The 16532-nt window shown below is 35.5% G+C and overlaps 2 protein-coding genes across 2 annotated transcripts; both read right to left on the bottom strand.

Moving 5' to 3' along the window:
* Nucleotides 1-15: 15 nt before the first annotated feature.
* On the bottom strand, nucleotides 16-3164 carry LOC311282428 (uncharacterized protein). The gene is made up of 5 exons (XM_084396197.1): nucleotides 3049-3164; nucleotides 1336-1678; nucleotides 1066-1188; nucleotides 794-927; nucleotides 16-562 (listed from the first exon to the last, which is right to left on the bottom strand). Exons 1-5 carry the CDS (start codon nucleotides 3058-3060, stop codon nucleotides 329-331), a joined length of 846 nt encoding a protein of 281 aa, XP_084252323.1. The 5' UTR covers nucleotides 3061-3164; the 3' UTR covers nucleotides 16-328.
* A 3732-nt stretch (nucleotides 3165-6896) lies between these two features.
* il1fma (interleukin-1 family member A) lies at nucleotides 6897-11565 on the bottom strand. Its single transcript, XM_084396189.1, has 7 exons — nucleotides 11507-11565; nucleotides 11270-11376; nucleotides 11080-11176; nucleotides 10429-10774; nucleotides 7965-8084; nucleotides 7535-7671; nucleotides 6897-7359 (listed from the first exon to the last, which is right to left on the bottom strand). The coding sequence occupies exons 1-7, from the start codon at nucleotides 11516-11518 to the stop codon at nucleotides 7132-7134; spliced, it is 1047 nt and encodes a 348-aa protein (XP_084252315.1). The 5' UTR covers nucleotides 11519-11565; the 3' UTR covers nucleotides 6897-7131.
* Between the last annotated feature and the right edge of the window lie 4967 nt (nucleotides 11566-16532).

The raw sequence follows: 16532 nt of genomic DNA, 5'->3' as shown, positions 1-16532 counted from the left end.
TCAACATCATCGCATGCGTTTGGAGACTTTTTTATTTTCTAATACAATGAACAGATCACTTTTTTTCCCCAAATTTTTTTTAAATGTCTGATGTAAAAAAGATACATTAACACATAATGACAAATGATGAATTTACTGTAACCATCAGGGTGGCTCAAATTGCTAATAGCTTATACAGACAGATGTAAATAGATTCATATTATGGATAAAGTACTTCTTGTTTTTTTACATACTATAAAAACATACCCAGTGATGTGGTACTATAATATAATGAAAAGCAGTTCAGTATAAAAGTGCAAAAAAGCACATTCTGAATAAAATCTTTATTTTAATATGTAAAGGTTTTTGTGGCATCAGTCTTGATTAATTCAAAGCAGTTGCTGGATGTAATTCTGCCTCTTTCCAGTTTCACGGCGCCACTGTCCACAGTGTGAATGAACCATCCTCTGTGGAGCGCTGACTCAAAATGCCGGTGACCCGACGGGTCTATAGTCATGTAGAAAACAAGGGGTGTTTTTTTGGGATCATCTCCAGAGTTTTGAAGATTTTCTTTGTCATAGCTCTGAAATAAACATAATTTTGTTTAACTGCAGCTTATGGGACAAAAAATCGATTGGCATGTAATTTTGCATGAGCAGGGAGACTTTGGGATATAAAATTCAGAAAATAAGATACAGTATATTTACAATGTCATGCCGTTCAAGAAAATATTAAGATACAAATGACACAATATGCAGCCCTAACAAAACTTGAATGCAAAGTAAAGAAACAGAAAACATTATTGAAAACTTACTTTAATTGTCAACATCTTTTCGTTTCCTTCATTGGTGCAGCAGAAGTAGTTATCTGTGCCAGTGAAGTTCAGCATAACAGCAACATGCAATCCTGTGTCTTTGGTGGCCATGCATTTGAGGATAGAGATTTTTGCTGAATAAATTCAAAATATGTGGAAGAAATTTAATTTTTAAAACAAAAACAAAAATAGGACTGCCACAAGGAAAAGTGGCATAAATATATATATATATATTTTTTTTTTTGAACACATTTGTATTATTTGATACAAACCTGACATAGTATCCACCAAACATATCTGATCACGCTGACCGGATGCAATATACTTTTTGACTGATTTTGACTTCAGGAACAAATTGTTTTGTCCTTCAATCAGTTTTCCAATTTGTATAGAAACTGTGAAAAAGGCAGCGGAATTAGAACATTTTTAAATATGGGGTTGTAGTTTCTTATGAACAATAAAAATGGAACGGTCACTTCAAAATTAGTTCATTCAAATGAATAAAAAAGGTGAGGAATAAAAGATTATTGAATGTTTCTTACTAAAGCCAAAATCAGCTTGCTCAGGGGTGACCACAACTTCATTAAATTGGTGATCACTACAGACAGGTTCGTCAGTGTCCGGGCTTTGGTCATCAACCAGATTGAAGCTCATGTTTGCCAGGGAAACAAGCAGCTGATCGTCATCATAGAAACAGTCGTCCTCAATTAACTCATCTATCGACTCAGTTTTCATAGCATGTGACAGTTTCTGATGCCCACCATTCTCCAAATCTTCCTCACTTAACATCGTCAGGCTGAATCTCAGTTTCATCTTCCTTTTCGTGCCACACGTGTCCTCAGATTCACGCTCTTCTGTTTTTCCAGGGCTCGGATGGTGTACAATCTACGAGAAGAAATGATTTGCTTCAGTGCAGTTGAAAACACAAAGGATTTAGAAATGAATCACAATGAGGAGGTCTCGAAAATATTTGTTTCAAATGCCGCCCACACATGATCACATGATCATTCTGACCGGGCTAAAAGGCCAAAGTAAAAAATTCAGTTTCATTTCTCTCGTGTCATTAACATGGACGTGATCGAGTAGAAAAGGATCCTTTAAATAGAAGATCAGAAAAGGCCTTGGTTTTTCTGCTACTAGAGTTTATCTCACTTTGTGAATAAATAGAGGAGAAGTGACTGTCAGTGTAACATTACGTGTAGGATAAACTCAGGAAGATGAAAGGAGAATGCTAGAACATCAACTTTAATAAATAAACTGCAGACATGAATTATATACACACCAACATAAACGAGAACTGACAAACACTGAGGGAGAACTGAGGACTTATAAGCAGGAACCAAACAAATAAGCTAATGAGATTAATTACAGAACACAGTTGGAACCAAATTAACTAAACAGAACATGGGTAAACTGGGTTAATCAATTACTATATTTGTATAAATATTTTTTTATTTTTAAATTTATATTTATTATAATAATATAACATGCCTGTTAAAATTAACTTAAAAGACAAAAAAAATGACAATTTTCTTTTTTTGCTACTTATCTAGAGTTTATCTCCCTTTGTGAATTGATAGATAGATAGAAAGTTAGATAGATAGATAGATGATAGATAGAGACAGACAGAAAGATAGACAGACAGACAGACGATAGAGATAGACAGACAGACAGAAAGATGGAGATAGATAAACGATAGATAGAGATAGACAGACAGACAGACAGACAGACGATAGATAGAGAGATAGACAGACAGACAGATGATAGATACATAGAGAGATAGATAGATAGACAGACAGACAGATGATAGATAGACAGATATACGATAGATATACATACGAGATATACGATAGACAGATGATAGATATACAGTAATACCGAGTAATATTGATCAATTACAATTTTTTTTTTTACTTTAATAACACTTCATTTGTTAACATGAATTAACAATGAACCATACTTCTACAGCATTTATTAATCTTAGTTCGTGTAAATCACAGCATTTGCTAATTTTAAGATCAAAAGTTGCATCTGTAAACATCAGTTAATGCACTGTGAACTAATATGAACATGTACATTTTTATTAACTTACATTAACAAAGGTTGTTAAATGCTGTAAAAATAGTTGTCTCATTGTTAGTTAATGTTACTTAACGAATTAACTAATGTAATACCTTATTGTAAAGTGTTCCCTTTTATTTTGCTATATAATTATAAAAAGATGAATCTGTTGGAACAAAACTGCATAGGCCTACCTCTGCTGCCATGTTGATCAATGTGCTGATGAAAGAAGAATGTGAGCCCTGACTCTGGAAACACTGCCTTTTCTAAGTTAGTAACTCTGATGTGGTAGGAAAAGGAAGTTGTAATAGAAATTATACAAATGCCTGAGGTTTGGTGCGTGGCTGCGTGCTGCTCATTGGCCTTATGGTTCTCTTTGCATACCAAAACAAATTAAGCAATGATTTCAAAATGTTCACTAATGAAACCTATCCGAATCACGAGGTAATAATATAATATAGCCTACTTGTTAAAATGAACTTAAAAGACGAAAAAAAAAAAAACAAAAAAAAAAAACCAATGACAAGCTGGGATGCGTTTCAATCCATCGTTCCAACGAACATTCGCAAAAAGCAAAGCAAAGTTCAACGACAGGTCTGGAGCGGTGGTTAGCTGGGTTAGAAGCAGAGTTTGTTTGTCATGTGACATGATCTGGACTTAATGAATTCTTATCTTGAGCCAAATAAGCAAGCTGACATTGATTCAGCACAATCTATAGGCTATCTTTTATCTAGAATAGACATACAAATGTTGTTTACGTCTTTTAATTTGTCAAGAGATTTAAAGTGTCTTTCTTGAAGAGTGCGTACATGCGAACGTGCTCTAGTATGGTAGACGTGCTCTAGTAGGTTAGTAGGGTAGACTGGGTTCAGTTGGTAGCCTACACTTTTTGCTTTTTCCGTTATCACACCAAAACTAGGGACTGAAAATAAGTTATTTTTTCATATGACACCTTTACTTGTCTACTAAAATATTAATAATTATTAACATCCATAAGGCTAGGTCATATTTGCAGCAATTAGCTCATAAACACAAGAAGATTTTTTGTTCCAACTGTACCCTAGTAGTTGAGACACCCATCCGTAATACTACAAAGCTGCCTAACCAATTCATTGCAAATGTAAAGTACCTTTAAAAATGAGAATTCAACAGTTTTTAGTTCCATTCAGTATTTTTATTTGATTATTTGTTTGGTTAAAAGTAGTTCATTTGTAAAACATTGTAGTAATGGCAAACAGCGATACAATTCATTTCAGTTCATCATTTTAATAGTAGGCTAGGCCTAACAGTTAAAACAGTTGAAAAGTTGAGTAACAGTAAAAAAAAAACATTGAACAATTGCAAACATCAATAATAAAACAGATTGAATGCAAACAATAACCTAATAAATAATGAATGTAACTTGTGATCTTACATCGTGCAACTAAACTGCACGTGTCGCAATATGATTCTAGTTGCGGGTACATTTGATGGACTACATTGTGTCTCAACTGTACCCTGCTGACCACTTCGAACATTTCTCTAGATTTGACAATGACCTTGTATGACACAAAGTAGTATGTCAGTTTTTAGGGCACGGATAAAGGTTTACGAAAATGTAAATTAACTTTAACAGTCATGTAAGGATTATAAGCTATTTAATGCGGGGTTTATGTAAATTTTAGGGTTCATGATGTCACTCACCCCGGAGGAATGTCATGTAGTCCCTACCAGCCGTTTGTTGTAGTCCTTTGAACTTTAAGTATGGCGTTATTTTTTAGTCAAAGGTTATGAGCGTGTAAGACATGCTCACGAGCACATTATGTTATTTCACATGCGCAAAAATGAACCATCAGCTGGCATGATAAAAGTACTCGCGCACAAATTCAACAACCGAGAGGTGTACAGGTAGCTGCGAGCGAGCGCCTGGCATACTCTCATAGGTTAACTCTGCTTGTACAGTGGAATCCTGCTCGCGCGCAGCGGGCTTCTGCCCGCGGAGTTGTTGAATTTGTGCGCGAGTACTTTTATCATGCCAGCTGAAGGTTCATTTTTGCGCGTGTGAAATAACATAATGTGCTCGTGAGCATGTCTTACACGCTCATAACTTTTGACTAAAAAATAACGCCATATTTAAGCCTCATAACTTTGCCGATGCTTATGCTCAAACATGATGCTCAAACACATAACACACAAGCAACATAACACATTGAAGTTAGAAAAGTAAAATCATATTCAACCACCCCTTTAAATTTCCCATGAACGAAGAGGGCGCTAATACACATGTGCAAAGCATTTCACAGATCAGGGGTGTGTTTCCCAAACAGTTTCAACGTGGTTGAATGACCAATTTGCGACGACACAGTTTTGGGATCGTGACTAGCAAAGGCACCCCAACACTGCACGTTTTCTTTGTCTCCCTAATCAAACACATCTGATTCAACTCATCAGCTCATTATCACATGGGTTAATGAGTTGAATCAGGTGTGTTTGATTAGGGAGACAAAGAAAATGTGCAGTGTTGGGGTGCCTTCAGGACAGGTTTGGCGAGTTATGTCATTGTACAGGGAACGCACCCCTGAGTGGTTAATGTAGGTGTAAAAGGTCAGTTTTGGTTGTTGGAGTGATAATGAGACTAGTGGTCTGTGTGTGGGGGGATCTACCACTGGGGCATTCAGCAGCATGAATAAATAACCACTAAAGGGGAAGCACATCAGGAATGAATCATTGTTGACTTTCAACTGGTTAAGGATGATGCAATTCTTGCCTGTGACACCAGTCTATGTGTGACACGTTTTGAACGTGTGATGATTTAGGCACTCTGTGATTTTATAATACAATTTTAATTAATCTAAATTACGCCATTTCTTTCATAGAATTAGTAAAAGGTAAATAAAGTCAAATGAAATGAAAAAATAGGGCAATGTGTTACACATCTTGCAAGTTACTAGATAAACTTAAATTGTGATAAAAAAAAATTGTACAATTAAAAGCATCTCTTCAAACCGCATCTGTTAATAAGTGACTACAGAAACATCATAATATAAATTATGACCATAACTACCCTTGGTACTGTTATTGGATAAATCATCATTCTGAAACACTGAACTTGATTCAAAACTTTATTTTATTGAGATTTGATAGAAGATACATAATACATAAACAAACAAGATGATAAATAATACATGAATGTAGAAAAAGCAACTGTTCAAAGTTGTTAGTAGCTTTTAGCTTACACAGACACCAGCAATAATAGTTGATATTATAAATATATGAATTACACACATTATGTTTTGCAAAGAATTCTTTTGCAAAGTTTCAGCATACACTGTAAAAAATAATAATATGATCAATAAGTTATGACAAACATATGTTTTTACATTGCTTTAACTCATCAAAATAAGTTTAGCCATTTTCAAAAAAAATGTTATGTTATACAAGGTTCAACAATTTTTTTAAGTCAGTTTAATGTAATTTGAGTTGAAATTACTTTAACATCCAAGTTGATGGTACATAAAAATGTAAGGCAGAAGCTTTTGTTTCACAGTGTAAAAAGTAACTAAAAGAAGTTAGCAATAAAGATAAATATGAATTATATGTTAGTTTAAAAAATATCAGTTTAAAAGTATAAAAATATAAAAAAACTGACACTCATGAATACAACTGAATATAACAAGGTAAAAACAAAACAAAAAAACATGTCAGCAAATATATATATACTACTGCAATGGCAGTAAAACAAACGGAAGAGGCTGCATTCTCTAAGGCAGTGGTTCCCAATTCCAGTCCTCGTGACCCACTGCTCTGCACATTTTGTAGGTCTCTCTTATCTGACACACTCAGTTCAGTTCATGGAGTTTCTCCTAATGAGCTGATGATCTGGTTCAGGTGTGTTAAATAAGGGAGACATACAAAATGTGCAGAGCAGTGGGTCACAAGGACTGGAATTGGGAACCACTGCTCTAAGGCGACCTAACACTTTAAGTAATTTAAAATAAGTGACAACTTTGACCAATGCTTGGCCTGCAAATCCTCCTAACAAACTTATCTGACCAATTTATTTAGTTGCCAAGCCAAAGAATTTATTAGCATTTTTAATGGGGCACTAGGCTTCATTAGGGTTGGTCACGTCAGCTTGAATCAAATAGTAAGGTCAACTCATTATATTTGGGTTAGGTTGTAATCACCATTATATTTGAGAACAGTTCCCAGTTATTAAATGTCATATACAAGTGTCATACTATACAAACTCTTCTAGTCATTGTGACAACCATTAGGTTTCTATCAAGAATTCGAATTCACCGTTTCTCACTGTTAATTAGGATAAAAAAGGTGTTGGGTTTACAAGACTGTTCATCTTTATCTATGTCCACTTCGTCTACATTTTTTGTGTAGATAAACCATCCACTGTGGAGAGCTGACTCAAACCGCCGGAGACCGTCTGCCCCAGTAGACATGTAGAACACAAGGGCCCATTTCTCTGGGTCATCAGCACAGATCGTTTTCAGGTGTTGTTTTCTATATTGCTGAAAAACAATAAAAAACCTTGCTTTAATCGCAGTTTAATCTTACTGACTATGTTTATGTTTAGTATTAAACATTACATTTAAGTTCTAATACTCTAACTAAAACCGTAAACTTTAAATATGTCCTAATAGCATCTTCAACAAGACAACACATCAGCAATGAATTAAGACCTACCGTAACAGTTAAAATCTTTGTATCTACACCATGCTTTGTGGTGCAGCTGAAGAAGTTGTCTGTGTTAGTGAAGTTCAGCACAACAGGAACACCTGTAATGCCCGTTATGGTCATGTAATAGTAGATGGTGACTGGTGCTGAAAAAGCCAAAGCATTGCAAAATATATATTTCAAAATATACTTATGAAGCAAGTGAAAATGAAGAATATTGCTGCAAGACACAATTACCTGGCCAAGTATACTGTAGCAGTAACTAGTACATTGCAGTTTACACAAAATCCAAATAATCTGCATGATTTAACAAATACAATAACTGTAATTTGGTAATCAGGCCCCAATTATGACTGCTAAAATAAAAGATAGAGCAGACAAAGACATTTTGAGAAAGGAATTTCAAACACCATATATTCACATATTATTTGGTACCAACCTGACATGGTGTTATCCAAATATATCTGATGATTAAATGGGGTGACATACTTTTCCTTAATGAAACTCTTAATATACAAATTATCTCGTTCGTTTAGCAGACTCAATTTCCTCGGAGAACCTGAAAAAAAGTAAGCAGAATAGTTACACAATTCTCAAAAAAGTCACATTTGTTTTTTGCATTGGATTCCTTAAAGGGATAGTTCACCCCAAAATGAAAATTCTCTCATCATTTACTCAACCTCATGTCGTTCCAAACCCGTAAGACTTTCGTTCATCTTCGGAACACAAATGATGTATTTTTAATTAAATCTGAGCGCTTTCTGTCCCTCCATTGACAGTCGACGCAACTACCACTTTGTAGCTTCAAAAAGAGAAGCTAAATAAAGAGATTGTAAAACTAATCCATATGAATTGAGTGGTTTAGTCCAAATTTTTTGAAGAGACACGGTGGCTTTTTACGATGAATAGATTTAATATGGGCTTTTATTCAAACATTCATCAGATATGGTAAACAGAAGCTCAAGCATATACTTGCTTGTTGTGCGAGACCCAATAAGGTTAATTCTTGTGTTACGCAGCACATTTGAGCATCAGCAAGAACCAGTGAGGTTTGTTTTCACACGTCAAGCAAGTTTGGATGAGCTTCTGTTTATATTCGCTGATCAATGTTTATATGTGAATAAAAGCCTAAATTCAATCTGTTCATCATATAAAGCGATCAGGTCTTTTCAGAAAATATGTTCACACTCGTTTCATATGGATTCATTTTACATTCTCTTTATGAACTTTTTGAAGAGTGTGTTTCAAAGATGAACTAAAGTCTTACGGGTTTGGAACGACATGAGGGTGAGTAACTGATGACAATTTTTTTTTGTCATTTTTGGGTGAACTATCCCTTTAAAATCTGCATGGGCATTATTGTAGTGTATGTTTTTTTACGGCTGTGCAACGATTAATTGCGATTAATTGCATTCAAAATAAAAGTTTGTGTTTACATAATATATGTGTGTGTAGCCTACTGTGTATAATTATTTGTATATTTTAATACACACACATGCATATTTAAGATTTATTGTACATTTATATGTAATATAAATTATATATAAATATATATACAGTATATACATGCAAATATTTCTCAAATATATACATGCATGTGTGTGTAGGCTATATATACAAAATAATTACACACAGCAGCGGTCCCCAACCTTTTTTGTGCCACGGACCAGTTTAATATCAGACAATATTTTCACAGACCGGCCTTTAATGTATGGCGGATAAATACAACCAAATAAAATGATACGACCGGCATAAAAACTGGGGTATTTTTTAAATATAATAATAAACGAGAATCCAATGTGTAGGCCTACTCGCAACTTTATTAGCAGCGTCCTCGTAACAGAAAGCCTGAACACAAACAAAATGCCCCCCAAAAGAAAAAAATCTCCATTTTTTCGATGCTGATGCATTCATGCATTCAGGACTCAGGAGACATTTAAATTGTTTACTAATAAACCCGTTTTTTTATGTCAGTGTCGGCTGGAAAGATGAAGTTGACGATGCTGACTCGCGATCTTCGCAGTAGTGAACGCGCCAGAGAGAAATGCACATTTCATACGGATGACATAAGCAGAGAGCAGTCAGTTTTTTTTTCATTTTGAATTGTTCTGTTTAAAAGTAGACATTTCAAGCTTTATATATATATATATGTCTCAGGTATGTGTGAGGCAAGTAGGCTACCTTATACGCTGAGTTTCAGTTCATTTATGAGACCAGCTCCAGTTCACGCGCCGGCGCCTCCGTGTCGTGATTATCTATTTTCTAATATATTTACTTCTTATTTATTAAATCCAGGCAATTGGTTGATGAAACATTGATTAAAATTAAGATACAACAATTAATACAAAACGAAATTAAATTTAAAGACAGGCTTTGTGCTTTCTGTTTGAGGTCTCTGTGAAAGTTTTAAAGCAGTCTTTTAGTGCCGCTTTCAGAGCGCTCACGTCCGTAACGGAGACCTGTCCTGTCCGTAACATTCTTTTTTTTTGTGTGAAATAAATTTCGAAATAAATGCGACTTATAGTCCAGTGCGACATGGTTTTTCTTCTTCATGACGCATTTTTTGACTGATGCGACTTATACTTATAGTCCGGAAAATACGGTAAGTTATTTATTCTTTCTGTGCGGCCTGGTACCAAATGTCCCACGGACCGGTACCGGTCCACGGCCCGGGGGTTGGGGACCCCTGACACACAGCACACACACATATATTATGTAAACACAAACTTTTATTTTGGATGCGATTAATCGTTGCACAGCCCTTTTTTTTACTTTTTTTTTTACATCAATTAGAGCATTTAAGAAATTTAAAAGATGAAATATTTTTGTATTGTGCAATTGATTGCACACATTTGAAAAATGTACAGATAAAAGTGGCAATGAATCCAACACTAATTTCTTACCTGAGGTAACCTCAGCTCTCGCAGGCAAGACCACAACTTCATTAAATTTGCAATTCGTCTTTCCACAGTTGTTGCAAGGGTTGTCAGGGTCACATCCTCGAGCAAGAACCAGACTGAAGCTCGTATCAGCCATGGAGATAATTAGCAAATTTTCATCATCGAAAGAGTCGTCCTCAATGTCTTCCCACTCCGGTTGTGAAGGTGATGGTTCCTTCCCATATGCCTCCAGCTCAGACTCTCTTACCATCATCAGGCTGAAACTCATGAGCGTCGGCTCCTTTCTGTCGACACGGAGCTCCTCAGAGTCGCACTCTTCTGTTTTTGTTTTGCAAGGATGATGTATGGTCTAAGAGAGATTATTTGACCAGCAGAGTTGAAGAAAATGAAGTCAATCTAGCTCAAGTATAGTTTTATTCCTCTAGCAATTACTCAAAAAAAAACATGATGATGTAATCTCTGGAATATACCTTTTCATCACACACACACACACACACACACAAAAAGTGATCAAAATCATTTCCCTGACTAGGCGAAAAATCCCCAGTGAAAAGTTTCGCTTCACTTGTCTCTACCGGTCACATTTAAATGGGTAAGCTCATAATGTGAGTAATATGACAGTGCAATGTCTGAGTGGGTAAATGTAAAACTCACAAGTAAGGGAGATCCTTCAACCAGAAGATCAGCAAATGCCTTTGGAGTCAAATCTTCCACATTTATGTTGTTTATCATTAGGAGTTTATCTCCCTTGCTGAAAAGATAAATATATAGATGGATAGATAAATAGATTCATCTCATACTCATGAAAGGATATATATATATTGTACATCATCAATAATCCTACCTTGTAAACATTCCTTTGTTATAGTTTAAAAAGCCCTTCACTTCATATGAGTGTTTCCCTTCATATTCAGTGTGGAGCAACGTAACACCACCAGAAACAGGATTCCCCTATAAGATGTCACACATTAAATGTTTTCAACTGGTACATTTAAAATGAACACCTAACATACTGAATATGTTGATCAACTGTTGTAAATCAAATCAGCTATAGATTTGCAAACAACAAAACACTACATACCTCTGATGCCATGATGAACTCAGATTACGATGTGTGAGTCTCGGCTCTGAAACACTGTCTTTTTAAAGTCAGTTGACCTGACGCTGTAGTTAGAAAAGGAAGCTAAATTAGTATGTCACTAAACCACTGTGAGGGTTGGCTGAAAAAGGAGAAGTATAGAGTTCTAGGGAAAGGACATATAAATGTAACCCACTGCTGAGACAAGATAGTGTTTGTGCCATTCATATTTTTCTTAAAGGTATAGTTCACCCCCCAAAAAATAATTCTGTCATAATTTACTCCCCCCTCATTTTCTTATGTCTGTAACCAAACAGTTGATGGGCCCCATTGACTTCCATAGTATTTGCTTTCCATAGGAAGTCAATGGGGTCCATCAACTGTTTGGTTACTCTTCAAAATATCACATTTTAAAGTTCAGCAGAAGACAGAAATTCATACACTGTTAGAAAAATCTGTAGAAATTACAGTATTACTGGCAGCTACTTGCCAGTAACTTACTGTAGATTTAAATTGATGTTATTTACTGGCAACAATTTGTTCAAAATTAAATGAACATTAAACATTAACAAGTCTTTATCTTTACAGAATAGAACTAAAATAACAGCCTCATGCAAAGCATTCTGGGAACCAAAATCTGAAGGAAAAAAAAACAGAAAAAGGTTGATGAAGATTTCTGGTTCCCAGAATGCTTTGCATTAGATTGTTATTTTATAGTTTTATTCTGTAAAGACAAAGACTTGTTAATGTTTAATGTTCATTTAACTTTGAACAAACTGTTGCTAGCATAAATTTAAATCTACAGTAAGTTACTGGCAAACAGCTGCATAACTACAGCAATTTTTTTACAGTGTATACAGGTTTGGAACAACTTTAAGGTGAGTCAATGATGACAAAATTATATTCTTTTAAAATATACCCTATTAAAGATAGCTTTTCAGTCTGAATAACCAAAAAGCAAGGTTTCATTGTCTTTTTCACTGCAGAGCACAAAACATATTTTACAGCAAACACTGTTTTGAAACTGACTTTTTTAAATAGACATTATTGCTACTTTGAGGAAATAAGAAAATGAGGTTTCAGGTGCATAATGGTACACGTTTACACTCCCAGAACACAATTGTACTGCACTTCCTCACACAAGCTAATATTAACAAAAGAAGAGGAACAAACTGATTGTGTGGGAAGAGGCACTTAGTGTGGAGCAGTGTCCCACTACCACTAGTGTAACAATACATTTACTGTAATAGACCATACAATTTTGAAATTGTATGATCAGTGAGATGTGCATAGCTCAAGTCACTTTGAACTGTCCTTGCATGGAACATTTTGAGAATGTCGAAGAATCTTCATGCAGCTCTTTGTATAAGGACAGTTCATGGTGACCATCGTCAAGGTCGAAAAAGGACAATAAACCACCATAAAACATAAAAGCCTCCAAATAGCTTTGTGTGAGGAACACACTGAAATTCAATTCCTTTTTTCACTGATAATACATCCCTCCAGTGAGATGACCTTGCCAGCCATGGTCACCATGAATGAACTGTCCTTGAATGACAAAGAGCTGCACGAAGATTCTTCAAAATTCTCCTTTTTGTGTTCCACAGATAAAAGAGAGTCTTTGGGTTTGGAACAACATGGGGTTATAACTAATATCAGAATTTTTACTTTTGGGTGAACCATTCCTTTAAAGTAATAATGTAGTTTTACAAAAACAGCTTTATAGTAAGGTCAGTAGGACATTCTCTCTCTCTCTCACACACACACACACACACACAAATGGGCCAATGGGCGTACAACGCCCTCTGACACAAACCAGAAGGTAGATGTTCATAAACATCCTCGAAACCTTTAAACACGTCAGAACAACCAAACACTCTTAACCAGTTTCACACATCAAAATAGAGGATTTCTCTCTGAATTGATCATGTAGCCCCTACAACAGACAGCATCAATACAAAACGAATACGTCCATATTTTCAGGTGAAAACTCTTGCAGAAATTCTGAGTCATGGCATTTAAAGGATAAAATAAAACTGTGTTGACTTTGTGTATTTGTACTAAGTAACTTATAGGCAACACTTCTAGGATATACGCCAACTTTCTAATTTGTATGCTTATCTATTGACAATTGCAGTCTCATATTTGAAACTAAAGCATGTTTTGTAAGTTGCCCTTACAACCCATCCCCCCACCACCTTTTTTTTACAATCATTTCCTGCTTGTCCCTCCACAAACCTACATGCATTCTGTCAAACCACCCACAGCCAAACTCCGATTTATAGAGGTAAAACCGACAACAGGTTATATAAAAAAACAAAATGTATATGTAAAAATAATATTAAAGTGTTAGCAGATATTAAGCAGACAGTCTACTAATACTCTAATAAGAGTTAGTTGACATGTAGGGGCAACATTACTTAGAATGTCTTAAGTGGACCATAGAAATTCAGTGTTACCAAAGTATTTTAGTTATAAGCCATGTCCTCAAAATATAGAAAACTTATAGAAAACCAGAAAAAAAAGGGCCGTTTGAGGTCAAAGTCACCCCAAGAATAACATCAGCTCTACATATTTCCCTGATGTTATCATCAAAGGGATATATCACTCATCATGATTATACACATAAAACAAAAAGAGTTCCTGTTATGATGTAATGCATCTCAATTAATTCGTTATTTCTTGTTTTTATTTAAATACGTCAGTAAAAGCACCGGCATGTGTTTGAAATAGTGCACAGGTGTTTCTGAGCGTGAGCGTGAGAGCAGGAGAATGACTGCATGGAACAGATTAAGTGTTACACAAACCACAAAGTTTAGGTGATGCTGAACTCTGTCCTCTACTCTCAGTATTCTCCTCACAGCAGGAAGTGTCATGCTGTGGGTTGTTTCAGCTCAAACAAAAAAAGAAAGGTATTTTGAACAAGAAAAAAAAAAATCCATCAGTGAGGGTGGGGAGATTATAATGTACAGAAAAGGGATTACGGCGCAACAAACACCATTTAAAATGTTCCCAAACTCAATTTTTTGAGATCTGAACATATTTCACATTATATCAACACACAATATCCATTAACTAAGGTCTAATTTACATTGTTAACAAAACAAGAAACAGGTTGTGCCATAATGAAGAAACAAGTTTGAGGGCAGCTACTACTAAGGTCATTTGATGAATCTAGGCAGTTCGTGACCAAGAGTTCATAGCCAATGTGGATGTTCTGTGACAGATGAAATGCACGGCAGAGGTTTTGGTTCATCAGAGGACAGGCGTTGCAAGCAAACAAATGCGGTTAGGACCAGAACTGGGTGTAGATACGCTCTTTAGACATATGGGTGTGACTGAAAGAAATTCAGCATATCCATTTTGACTGTATATTAGTGGATGGTGAACAAAAGAAATAGGTTTAAAAAGCTGAACTAAAAACGAGAAAGAGGTAGAAAGAAGTGGTTAGCAAAAATAATTTTAACCAAAATCGAGAAACAGAAAGAAGATGACAACACCTAACAACCCGCAAAACCATGTGTAACTCAGAGTATTAATTACTGTAATTGAATTACTTTTCCCTTGAAAAAATAAAAGGACTGTAATTTAATTACAGTTTACTTCAGATGTAATTACATTCAATACTGACTAGAACAGTTCTATATAAAACAATACTGGGGTCACGCTTTTGTCCAATAAAGATGACGAAGGTTAGATTCACACACAAAAAAGTAGATATTTATTAAACAAAATTGAATGAGACAGCGTGCATCAAACTTAACATGAACGATGCTGGACAACGTCTGAAGCAAACTGAGGAGAGATAATGGGCTAAATGAAGACAGATACACTCATTTAATGAATCACAATGACAACAGATAATGGCGGGAAACTAAAACAAAGGAAACGCAGGAAACAGGTAACTGAGGAAATACAAACTAAAAGTCCATGAAAATGAAACTTACAACATAATTGTGACAAGTAAGGGATAATGTAGGGCGAGGCGGTTGTTATAGCGAATACAACCCCGACAGGCTGATCGGGACATCTTGAATCAGCCTGAAGGGGTTGTATTCGCTATAACAACCGCCTCGCCTTACATTATCCCGCTTATTACATGGCTACCCACCAAATAAATCAATAATTTGACACAAAATATTGATTTAAAAAGGAGTTTATTGATTTAAAAACGATTGTATTGCTTCCGCTAAAGAAAATAGTCCGTTCCGTCTCTACGGTTAGAATCCTGCGTCCATAGCAACGCTCTGTTTTTCATGGCAACGGTGTGTTATACTTCGCAGCGGTCTGTTATCAAGAAATAACAGACCGCATTCTACATTGGAATTCAACCAAGCCATGTAATAAGTGGATTTAACATCAACATTTAATGCCTATTATTCAAATGTATGTTTTCAATGTAACCTTCTCACTTTAAATTCTTCGGTCAGTTCAAGAATAATAATTTATGTACAGTTTTATATTATTTATTTGACAGATTTAAGTCTATCCTTGTATTGTTCAGCTGGTCGAGGTTGATATGGGATTTAGAAAGTAATTAGTAATAAGTAATGGAATACTATTTAGAGAGTGTAATAAGTACAGTAATCTAATTACACAGTTAAAGGAGCCGTATGTAAGATTGTGGCCAAAACTGGTACTGCAATCACTTTCAAATTACTGTAGAGCTGTGTATCCCCTCCCCCTCCCCCCTGACTCGAGGTTGCCAGATAGGCTGCAGGATCCAGCACGAACATTTATAGCTGCAGCTGTGGTAACTAGAGCTGAGCTGGCAAACCGGATGCCGAAACACTACTGACTTCGTGATTGGTAGATAGGTGGGGGATCAGGCCAAAATACAACATGACATCATCAACATCAGTTGAGGGCTGCAACTTCACTTTTTAAATGACAATATCCTGGCCGGACTACTGTTGTACTGTTGTGATATAAGTATTTGAAATGAACATGATTTGTTAATGTCTAGTGACATATCAGGGCCATTTTATGATTAATTGAAATACATTTCTTACATACAGCTCCTTTAAAG

Source organism: Rutilus rutilus (genome assembly GCF_951802725.1).
Source record: "Rutilus rutilus genome assembly, chromosome: 22".
Taxonomy (NCBI): Eukaryota; Metazoa; Chordata; class Actinopteri; order Cypriniformes; family Leuciscidae; genus Rutilus; species Rutilus rutilus.
This window is presented reverse-complemented; position numbering and strand designations above follow the sequence as displayed.

Excerpts from the sequence above, each read along its gene's own strand:
- il1fma (XM_084396189.1), bottom strand. Across the intron at positions 10,775-11,079 it reads TTGAAGGATCTCCCTTACTT|ACCATACATCATCCTTGCAA; the intron begins GTGAGTTTTACA and ends AATCTCTCTTAG. Across the intron at positions 8,085-10,428 it reads GAGAGCTGAGGTTACCTCAG|GTTCTCCGAGGAAATTGAGT; the intron begins GTAAGAAATTAG and ends ACTTTTTTTCAG.
- LOC311282428 (XM_084396197.1), bottom strand. Across the intron at positions 1,189-1,335 it reads GCAAGCTGATTTTGGCTTTA|TTTCTATACAAATTGGAAAA; the intron begins GTAAGAAACATT and ends CCTTTTTCACAG. Across the intron at positions 563-793 it reads AAAAGATGTTGACAATTAAA|AGCTATGACAAAGAAAATCT; the intron begins GTAAGTTTTCAA and ends TGTTTATTTCAG.